Raw genomic sequence first — 11,566 nt, forward strand, 5'->3', positions numbered from 1 at the left:
AGCTGTGACAACACAGCACTCTACTGAGGGAGATAAAGTGAGAGACGCTGTCTCTAAAATAAACAAATAGGGCAGCACCTGTGCCTCAGTGGGTAGGGCGCCTGCCCCATATACTGAGGGTGGCAGGTTCAGGCCCAGCCCCAGCCAAACTGCAACAACAACAACAACAAAAATAGCCGGGCATTGTGGCGGGCACCTGTGGTCCTGGCTGCTCAGGAGGCTGAGGCAAGAGAATCTCCTAAGCCCAGGAGTTGGAAGTTGCTGTGAGCTGTGTGACGCCACAGCGCTCTACCAAGGGCGATAAAGTGAGACTCTGTCTCTTCCAAAATAAATAAATAAATAAATAAATAAAACAAATAAATAAATACTGGTGTGTATTGCTAGGTATAATGGTTCATAAAATTTTCATTTCACTTACATAGGTGTATGGGGGTCACAACATGAAAATACATATACTATGGCACTCAGAAAATTTTGAAAAATGTGCAGTATATCCTGTTGTATTTAGGGATTCTCCCTGACCCTGGCACAAATCTAGTGGGTCTGAAGGTGATTTAATTCACTCATTCATTCATTCATTACACATACACACAAGCAACCACCATGGGCTGGACAGCTGTAAATAAGACAACAGCCTACCTCCCATGGAGCTGACATTTCAAATGTGCAAAGACACCTTAAGTAACTCTTTATCCACCTACATTTTCTGTTTAATCAAATATTCAATAAAGACAGTGAGTGCATACATAGGGAGCCAGGAGCACTTGAGACAGGAGCCCCACCCTAAATGGGGCCTGGGAAGGTGCCAAGAGAGAAAAGACAACAGAGATATGGCTGACAATAATGGTGGGGCTGAAGCAAGAAAGTAAAAGCAGAACTAAAAGAAACTGTTCTAGCCGCCCTGTGTAGGCCTCAGCCAAGCCACAGGTGTTTCTGTTGTCTGTATGTTTCTTCCTTGACATGCCCCCCCCCCCAGATTGTAACCTAGTAACTTCCTTGGGTTTCTGTTGCTTTTGGGGGCAGGTGGTCCAACCCTTCTCAAGGACGAGGGCGAATCTGACCTTCCCCCTAGAGCCCGGGACCTTGAGGATGATGTCATGTCTCTCTCTGTTTTATGACCCTCACCTGCATCCTGCCCTGAAAAGTGGATAAGAGAGAGGCAAGAGATTGAGTCAGGGGGCTTGGTTTTGGGAAACACGCTGGTGTTCCGAGTACCCCAGGCCGAATAAACCTGCTTCCTCTAATCAACTGGTGCCTGGAGTCTTCTGTCTGCTGCGGTTTCCTGCTACAGGACAACTTCAGCTCAGCCCAGGCACCTCCCTCCAGGTTTGGTAGCCTCGATTTTCATACTCAAGCAACTTACATGTTAACATTATATATTATGCATTAATTACATCATATTATTACAATATTTACATTATTGTACATTACACTTACATATTATTTAATATATACATTAAAATTGTATGTACATAAATGAAGGCACACAGTAAACCTTTATAAAAATATTAGCTGTATGGAAGAAAGCTGTGAACAAATAATTTATTTTCCACTGGCAATAGCTTTCAGAAATTTCTAGCGACTTTCCTGTGACCCTGAAGGGCTATACTCACTCTTTTTGGTCCCCAAATCGATGTGCATTGGCACATACATCTGAGGCAAGATGGAGCCTACAACAGAAGAAGAAAATCATTAATCCTAATCTTGCTTTTATTTTTAAAATTCATCATTCATTTTTTTAAAACATTGCATTAAAATGTAGAAGGTCCATACAGTGTCCCAACCTAGTCTTGAGTAAGGTGACCAGACGTCCCGACTTTTAACAATTTCTCCCGCATCCCGTGGAGTTTTAAAAAAGTCCTGATTTTTGGAAAGAATGCATGATAAGCTAGGGAACTACGGGACAACGGGAAGGGAATATACAGGTTTTGGCTGCCGAAAAGGTTAATGTAACTCCATTTGGGAATGAAGTGGTTAATGTAACTTTATTTGGAAATGAAAAGGCTAATGTAAACTCTGTACTCCCCTCCTGGGCAAGGTCGACAGGCGCCCTACTCCTTTGTGCCACAGGCACTGCCCTATACATAATTTTTTTTAATGTATTATATTAAATACAGTATTTAATATATTAAATAAATATATTAAATTAAGTAAATTGTACTTATGTTGAAATTAAAAATATATATTACAATACTATTTTTACGTTCTATGAAAATTTTTGTTCCTCCATATAGACCAAATTTTTAATTAAGAACACCACCCCCACCCCCTGGTCAATGGTGTCCCGCTTTACCAATGTTAAAATCTGGTCACCTTAGTCTTGAGGCAGCCATTCACATGAAACTTGACAACTGAAATACGTGTCTTTAAATTCTGGTTTACAATATGCCTACTTATTTGCCTATTTCGTCAGAGTAACTCTGCTGCTTTTCCTATTACAGTGATAACCTTAGGTGGAGGAAGTACCCAGGACATCCTGCTTTTTCATATGGAGAAGTCAATCCAATCGTACCTATTTCCCAGATGAGATACAGCGAGGCAAAACACCCTGCCCCGGGACATGCAGCCAGGAGTGGGGGAGAAAGGGGCAGGATTTGAAATTGGGTCCCAACCCCCAAGCCATTCCACCATCTCATCACCGTCCAGGTCAGGTAAACGCCGCAAGGGTCACAGAAGGAACGTCGTATCAGGTGGCGTTCAGCCAGCCGCTGTGGTCCTGCACTGTCGGAGCAGAGGCAACGGTGCTCTGTGGAAAATCACACCGTTTTCATGCTTCAGGAAAATGTGTGCCTTTCCAGTGTGTTTCCGGGTGAGGGAGATGTGAGGCTGCAACTCCATCTCCTGGGTCTTAGGAGCTGGGGACCCCATCCTGACTTTGAGCGACATCTCTCCCAGCCCCACCCAACTCCCTTTCCCCTCGGCTTGAGAGTCTCTCGCCGGAATCTTTTTTTCTTTTCTTAGGAAAGGCGTGGTTTGAGCAGGTGTGCCCTTCCTTCTGTGATGCAAGAGTGCCTTCCAGTGGTTCTACGGAGCTAGACACTCTAAAACAGCTGTTCGTGAAGCAAATACGATTCTGTTCTTTCAGTGTCTTTGCAGGTGACTTCATGAAGAGCAAAATTGTATTTATCAGAGTTTACATCTGGTTTATTTCTTTCTTTCCTTTTTTTTTTTTTTTTTTGGTAAAATGAGATTTGGTTTATGTATGAAGAAAAACGCCACCTTTAATTACTGGCTATATCTGCGGCCCTACACTGAGACAATGCAAGGGTTGAGGGGCAGGCATGAGCCCTGCCCCCAGCCTCTCGTCAACACCCGGCCCCAAAGGAGTCTGGGCCCTGTAGAACTGGTGCACGGGGCGCTGGGCCTTCTGGGAGTTGTAGTTTCGGTGATCCAGCCCTGCGTGCCATTCAGTTGAGGAGCCGGTGCACAGGGCCTTCTGGGAGTTGTGGTTCGTCGGCGTCACACAGAACATGCGCAGGCTCGGTGAGCGCCGGCCTGGACAGTGGGCCGGTGCGTGATCGTGGGCTCTTGATCTCCGCGTCTTGAGGAAAGAGGGCCACGGGGTCTGCATTGGCCCAGGAGGGCTGGAAACCAGGGAGAAGCTGAGGCGATTCCATCAGGCTTGGCAAGAGCCGCTGGGGCCTTTGGAGGTGGCCCTAGGAGACGAAAGCACCGGTGTGAGATATGCGCATGCGCATGACCGCCTATGTCGGTGTAAGTTCGCGACTTCGGCGGTGCCTGCCGTTCATTTGTGTGCTGTGTCCCAGTGTATTGCCGTGTCTGCACCCAGTCACTCCAGTGCATGTGCCCATGCAGATGTGTGTCAACCCGTCCCCCGCGTGTCACCGTGTCTGCACCCAGTTACTCCAGTGCTGTGTGTCCGTGCAGGTGAGAGTGGTCCTTTCCCCGCGTGTCACCGTGTCTGCACCTGGTCACTCCAGTGTCGTGGCATGTGCCTATGCACGTGAAGCAGTGTGTAAAATTGAGCACATGTCTGCATGCATTTGGGCATCACATCACACCGTGTCACACATAGACTATGGTGACTGACTTTGGCACATGTGAAACCTGTCCTACTGAGCATGAGGCCTATGCATATAACCCCATGTGTGAGTCTCTGGGTGTGCCTGTGCCCTTCTTTGTGTCCTTGAATATGTAGAAGACAGAGTAGTTATGTCACAGGATGTGTTTGTGAGAAACATGGTGCAGGACATGGGTCACTGTGTGTGCATCTGTGAAGGTGGTAGACCTTGCACATGTGGCCTTGGGGCATGTTGAGTTCTGCCCATTGGGTGTGACTGCATGGTATCCAGGTGTCCCGTGAGTGGTGTCTCAGCACATAGCCTGCCTATGTGAAGCGGTGCAGCACGCGTAACTTCGGTGTGTGCCTGGTCACTTGGGGATGCTAGTGTGGGGCTGGGTGTATGTGTGCTTATGTATGCCTAAGACCCTGTGTGCAGGTGTGAGTGTGGCTGCAGGTGCACAGCCTCCCATCTGCCTCCTGGAGTAGTGGATGCCAATAATGATGTGTCCCTGTGTGTTCTTGTGTTAATTGTGCATGTGCTGTAACTAACCCTGATTGCATGTGACTCTGTGTGTCAGAGTGTGATGTGATGCATGTGTCTACCTGTGATACTGTGATATAATAAAAAGTATATATTTTTAAAACCCATGCATCAGAAGTGCTGGGAATAGAAAAAACTTTCTCTACTGCCCCAGCGTGTCTGTGTCTCTGGGCTTATATTTGTGTGTGTGTGTGTCTCCCCTCCCCCCCAGATTACCCAACTCATCCTGGAATCCATTTCCCTCCCCACACATGCATGGGGAGAAGGCATTACTTGCCCCACATACTCCCTCCAATGCCTGTGTCTACCACAGTATCTTCCTTCACATGTCCCCTTTCTTTTTCCCACAGATGTTGACTAGACCCACTGAGTCATGGCAGCCAGAGCAGGGGTGCCAACCTGAGTGACACAGATCCCAAGACTACGAGGTAGGAACCCCGACTCATTCTGGGGATCCGGGTGAGCCCACTCAGGTCTTAGGGCTGCCTGTACATACCAAGCTGGCTTACCTACACATACCCTTATGAACCTTTGCCATGGGTTTATAATCCCTAAAAAGCAAAGCGTTTTGATTTGCCTGCATTTAAGCCTACATAGCGTCATACCTGAAAGATTATTCCGCATTTTGCCTTTCTTGCCAACACTGTTTGAGGTCTTGATGTTTACTTCTGTGAGATAACCCTGGTATGAATATGCCCCATTTATTTGTCCATTCCCGTGTTGCTGAGTGGCAGGATTGCTTCTAGTGCTTAGTCGTTACCAGCCAACTTAGACAGCCCTAAAGGTGCACAGATGTGCACACTTCTCTGGTTGTTGCTAACAACCCAGAGGATGTGATTACTGGGCCACAGAGGATGTGTGTTTTCTGCTTTCCTAGAAAATAACAAGCAATCTTCTAAGCTATTTTCCCAAAGCATACTCCCACCAGCCACATATTTTGCATGGAATTTAGGGGTTGTTTTTTCCTCTATGTATGGAATGAATTGATTTTTCCCCAGAGAAGAAACTTTATTTCCAGGTATCTTAGTTCCAGCTGCTGCAACAAAATACCACAGACTGTGTGAGTTGAACAATAGCTATTTATTTCCTCACAGTTGTGGAGGCTGGAAGTTTGATACAGGCTATCAACATGGTTCGGTACTGATGAGGGCTCTTTTCCTGGATTGGTCACCTTCTTTCTGTGTCCTCACTTGGCAGAGAGAGAGCTCCAGTATCTCTTCCACTTATAAAAACATTAATCTCATATTGGGTGATCCCACCCTCATGACCTCATCTAAGCCTAAGCATTTTCCAGAGACACTCCTCCTCCCCCAAATAGCATCATCTTGGAGATTAGGACTTCAATATATGAATTTTGAGGGCATACAATTCAGTCCATAGCACTATGTTATAAGGGTACATTTAAGTGATGACAGATTAGTAGTTTTTTTGGCAGGGATCTTTTAAATTTGTTTTCAGTTTCATTACATCAGTGATTACCAACCAGAGACCTTCTGACCTCATGCGATGTCTGGAGACATTTTGATTGTTACAGCTAGGGTGGAGAGGGTGTTCCTGGCATCTGGTGTGAAGAGACCAGGGACACTGCTCAGCATCCTACAATGCACAGGATGGGACAGCTGAATGACAAAGAATTATCAGGCCTAAGATGTCTGTGGTACTGAGGTCCAGGGACTGGGACTAAGTCCTTCTCAAGCCCATGTGTTAGCCTTTTCCCAGCCCAGGGCAATTTGTTTTTTCTCTTTTCTTTTAAACCCAGAGAGGAGACAACAGCTCAGGGAGTAGGGATGGAGGGACTTTTGAGTGTCACCTTCCAGGACTCAGAGTTGGAAAGAACCTGGAAACATGAGAGTCAGTTCACAGACCTGCAGGAACACCAGGAAAGCTATGTGGACCCAGAGGTGGTAGCCCACAAGGGAGACCCTGTAGGGGACAGTGTCCAGGAGTGCAGTGATCTCAGCCAAATCCCAAAAACCTTGAGTCCGACAGTCACCCAAGCCAGGGTTGGTGGTGATAGTAGGCCTGGGTGGTGCGGTGTGCCAAACAAGAGCTCAAAGCAGAAACATTTGGACAGTGGCCAAGGGGAGAAAGGTGGCAGCTCCAAGAAGCGGTGAAACTGTGAGGACTGTGGGAAGGCCTTCAGCTACTGCTCAGCATTCCTTTTGCACCAAAGGATCCACACTGGGGAGAAGCCATTCGCCTGCCCTGAGTGCAGCAAGGCCTTCAGCCAAAGCATACACCTGACCCTGCACCAGTGCACACATGGGAGAGAAGCCATATGCGTGCCATGAGTATGGCACGGCCTTCAGCCAGGGCTCCTACCTGGTATCTCACTGGCATAGGCACACAGGCGAGAGACTGCACTGCTACACCAACTGTGGCAAGGCCTTCACATGCATCACGCACTTGACCCAGCACCAGCGCATACACACAGGTGAACGGCCCTATGCGTGCGCCCAGTGCACAAAGACATTCCGCAGCCGCTCATCCCTGATTGAGCACCACCGAATCCACACAGGCGATAAGCCCTATGAGTGTGCAGACTGCGCCAAGGCCTTCCGCTTCTTGTCGGCGGTCATCCGCCACCAGCGCACGCACACGGAAGAGAAACCATACTGCTGTGGCCAGTGCGCCAAGGCCTTCACACAGATCGCACACCTGATGCAGCACAGGCGCGTGCACACCGGGGAGAAGCCCTATATGTGCCCAGACTGTGGCATGCCCTTCAGCCAGAGCACCTCGCTGGCCGAGCACCTAAGAATCCACAATGGCAAGAAGCCCTAAGCCTGCAGCCAGTGCGCAAAGACCTTCACGCAGATGTCGCACCTGGCGCAGCACCAGCTCACGCACACTGGTGAGCGGCCTTACACATGCCCAGACTGCAGCAAGCGCTTCAGCAACCACTCGCACCTCCTCCAGCACCACTTTGTACACACCGGCGAGCGTCCTTACAAGTGCCTGCAGTGTGCGGCTGCCTTCAGCCACGTGTCCTCTTTCATAGAGCATCAAAAGATCCACACTGGGGAACGGCCCTACAAGTGTGGTGAGTGCAACAAAGCTTTCAGCCAGGGCTCATCCCTTGCTGTGCACCAGCTCACACATACAGGCGAGCGTCCCTATGCCTGCCTTCAGTGCGGGAAGGCCTTCAGCAATCGATCCTACCTACTGCAACACCACATTGTGCACACTGGGGAGAAGCCCTATGAGTGTGACAGCTGTGGGAAGGCCTTCAGCTTCTCCTCTGCACTGATCCGGCACCAAAGGACGCATGCGGACAAGAAGCCCTAACTTATATGGCTGTGGTGGGGAAGCCTTTGCCTAGCTTTCACACCTGACTACCCCTGAGCGTTCATGGGGAGAAGCCTTCAAGCAGTGGTGCCCTTGCAGACACATCTGGACCAGCAGAAGATGGAGAATTGAGCTTAACAGGGCATGGACCAGGTGGTCCGCTAAGCACTTTTATGCCTATTTCCCAGCCTTACCACCCTGCTTAGTGAGGAAACAGGCTCAGAGAAGCTCAGTAATTTTCCCCAGGCCACACAGCCCTGGGACTGGTCAGACTCCCTTCAGCTGGCTCCTGATGGCACAAGCTGAGGGGCTATGGCTGGTTTTTCAGGTGATGTCATGATTGAGCAAGTCCATGCTCAATAATTTTAATTGGATTAAAGGGAATAAAAATTTCAGCTCCTTTGGTGAAGCTAGCATATTTATTAAAGGAGCAGAGTGTGGGTGGGTGTGGTGGCTCACACCTGTAATCCTAGTACTCTAGGAGGCCAGGCTGGTAGATTGTTTGAGCTCATGAGTTGAAGACCAGTCTGAGCAAAAAGCGAGACCTCCATCTCTACTAAAAATTGAAAAACTGAGGCAAGAGGATCACTTGAGCCTGAGTTAGAGGTTGCTGTGAGTTATGACGCCATGGCACTCTACCCAGGGTGACAGCTTGAGACTCTGTCTCAAAAAAAAAAAACAAAAAGGAGCAGAGTCTAGGGAAGAAATCGAGATTCACTAAGAAATATGAGTGGGAGAGAGTCAGGATAGGAAATTGTTCTAGAAGTGGTGAATACCTGACACAGCTACAAAAGATTTTTAGAGTGGACCCAGTCTTTTCTGTATGAGGAAACAGCCTCTCTCCCCATCCTTTTCTCCTGTAACTTAAAGACCTGAATTTAGTGGTTACATTAGTTAGCTCCTGCTGTGTAACAAATTATCCAGACCTCATCTGTCCATTTCTTAACACATCTGCAGGTCATCTGGGTGGTTCTGTTGGTCTGGACCAGGCTTTGTTGATCTCAGCTGGACTCATGCAGGCGTCCAAAACAGCTGTGGGTCAGGTAGGGGCTGGCTACTCCAAGAGGGCTCAGCTGGGCCAGGTCATTCTTCCAGTGACACACATCTAACCTGGTGTGTTCTCAGGGAGGTGGGCAGGGGCAAAGGGAGAGTAAATACACACCGGCACAGTTTCAAGCCTCTGATAGAGTGACCTTTGAATCTAGTCTCAATGGCCAAAGCAAGGCTTGTAGCCAAGGCCAGGATCAGTGTAGGAAGCGCCCATTGTGCCCAAAAGGAGTGAAGGAGGGGAGCAAGTAATGCACCTCATTTTCTACATTGGTGAAACAAAAGTCATAATCACATAACTTCACATGCTCCATATTTATAAAGTAAAAAAAAATATTAATCTTACCCTTTTACTCCCAAGCTACTAATCCCCTTACTAGAAGCAGTCACTTCATTTACCTATGTATACGTACACACACACACACACACACACACACACATATATATAAAAGCATATATATGTGGCTCGGCACCTGTGGCTCAAGCGGCTAAGGTGCCAGCCAATACACCTGAGCTGGCGGGTTCAAATCCAGCCCGGGCCCACCAAACAACAACGATGGCTGCAACCGAAAAATAGCTGGGCGTTGTGGCAGGTGCCTAGCTACTTGGGAGGCGGAGGCAGGAGAATCGCTTGAGCCCAGGAGTTGGAGGTTTCTGTGAGCTGTGATGCCATGGCACTCTATCCAGGGCAACAGCTTGAGGCTCTGTCTCAAAAAATATATATATAAAAAGTATATATATGAATATTTGTTTATATGCCTAGAATATGCTGGAAGGATATAGCATACCTTCACACACAAATGGTAGCATATGGTACACAGAATTTTCTGTCTGCTTTTTTATTATCTTGTACTTTGAGATGCCTTGTATTAGTAGGCACATGGAGAGACATTATTCCTCTGACAGTATTTGGGTGTAATATTTCTTATGTAATAGAATCACTTATGGCTGTTTTGGTCTTGTACTTACATCTGTAAGAAAACAAGAAAAGCTATCTTCTGCTATATAACCACAGTACTGTTATCACACATAACAAAATTTTAATGCCATCCAGTGTTCATTTCATATGCAGATTTCCTTGTCCCCTCCCCCCTCAAAAAAGTTTGTAAAAGTGATGTAATTTATGTGAAAATAATGTTTCAAGTCTTAAAAATAAATGAAACATGATCTTTAATGTGTATAACTGGGCAATGGGATGGGGGAGCTAAGATACTGGGCACTTAGAGACCCAGACATGTAGACAGACAAAAAAGGCATATCTGCTCTCTCCACAGATGACTTCAATTCAGGGCCCCACCAAGAAAGCTGGAGGTTTTTTACCTCTGTCGTTGCATCATCCACACAGAATCCCAGAACACAGTACGCCTTCAGGTATTATCAAAGTGAATGAATAAGTGAGTGAAAAACTGGCCTTGGTGCCTGCAGGGTCAGAAATCTGTACACAGTAGTCCCTCAGGCAATGTATAGCTAATGAACGAATAAGTGAAAAATGCCTGACCTGGCCCTGGTGCTCTTCAGGGTCCACACAGTTCCTTCCCTGGGCTCCTGACCAACCAGACATCAGCACCCAGTATGTCCTGAAGAATTGCCAGTGACTGAATGGTTGCCCATGCCCAGCACCAGCCCCCAAGTCATTAGGGACAACAACCACACAGTTGGTTCCTCCTTGTGCCCTATACATCGCCCAACCCAGGCCCAGCAAATAGTAGATCCTCACGAAACGCTGGGTGAGTAGACGAATGAGTCCAATGCCACCCTAGTTTATAAACATGTAGCAGAGTTTAAGTACCCAAGAGAGTAGGATGAAACAGGACATAGCAGAATGGGGCAGGTCAGACCCATTCTGTGTAGAACTGGCGGGGCCAGGGAGGGGCCAAGAAGTGGTCTAAAGCGATCTCCACACTCCTCTTCCCACTTCCACCTTTGCCCTGCTGCCAACCACGCTCCTCCTGTTATTTGGACAGTCTGCTCCTGCCTCATGACCTCTGCAGTTGCTGTTCTCTCCCCACTTTTTTCAGGATTTGTGCCCCAGCAGCAAGGCAGGGATGGGAGCTGTGAGTAGGAACCTGAGAGCCACCAGGTTCCTACTTTGCCATGTGGAAGAGGCCATCCCTGGCTGGAGGTAGCCATCCATCCATGTGGGAAGAAGCAATGGAGGTCACCTTTAGAGGGAGGCACAACTATGAAGAGAAGAAAAGCACAGTGATATTTTTGGATCTGTGGAAGCCAGTTTTATCCCAAAGGTTGGTGTAACATGAACCAATAATAATAATTACTATTATCATTATTTTTGCTGAAACTCATTTGAATTGAGCTTCTCTTACTTGCAACTAATAAAATCCCCCAAAATGTAAAAGCTGAGATCTGAGTTCTTTTCATTTAAGGGCTAGTTGCTTGTTGGATATAATTAGCCTGTGAGAGAAATGGAGAGAGAATCTCATACTTTCTCTTCTAATTCTCTAGAGAAACTCAGCTACATAGAAGAATTTTAAAAGAGCGGGATGGTGATATCATAAGGCAAAGGATTAAATTGGTTAAAAACAATCATTTTAAGTTTAACAAAGGAGGCAGAATCAGGTTTTAACATTTATTGAGTGCCTACTATATGCTTGGCACTGTGCTTGGTCTTTTACTTGTATTACTTAATTGGCAAGGACGTAACAATG

General features: G+C 47.2%; 1 protein-coding gene and 1 long non-coding RNA gene across 2 annotated transcripts; both read left to right on the forward strand.

The window, feature by feature from the left end:
* The first annotated feature begins 3,490 nt into the window (after positions 1-3,490).
* On the forward strand, positions 3,491-11,238 carry LOC111727033. The gene is made up of 5 exons (XR_002774678.1): positions 3,491-3,714; positions 4,916-4,993; positions 8,811-8,896; positions 10,175-10,271; positions 10,919-11,238. It is a non-coding gene; the product is annotated as an uncharacterized LOC111727033 (long non-coding RNA).
* Positions 6,353-7,868, forward strand: ZNF835 (zinc finger protein 835). Its single transcript, XM_012808541.2, is given in 2 exon segments — positions 6,353-6,828; positions 6,830-7,868. Coding segments are annotated over 2 exon segments (1,500 nt in total). The 3' UTR covers positions 7,854-7,868.
* Positions 11,239-11,566: the final 328 nt, after the last annotated feature.

The sequence above is a fragment of the Otolemur garnettii genome, unplaced genomic scaffold, assembly GCF_000181295.1.
Source record: "Otolemur garnettii isolate 467f Iridium unplaced genomic scaffold, OtoGar3 scaffold00091, whole genome shotgun sequence".
Taxonomy (NCBI): Eukaryota; Metazoa; Chordata; class Mammalia; order Primates; family Galagidae; genus Otolemur; species Otolemur garnettii.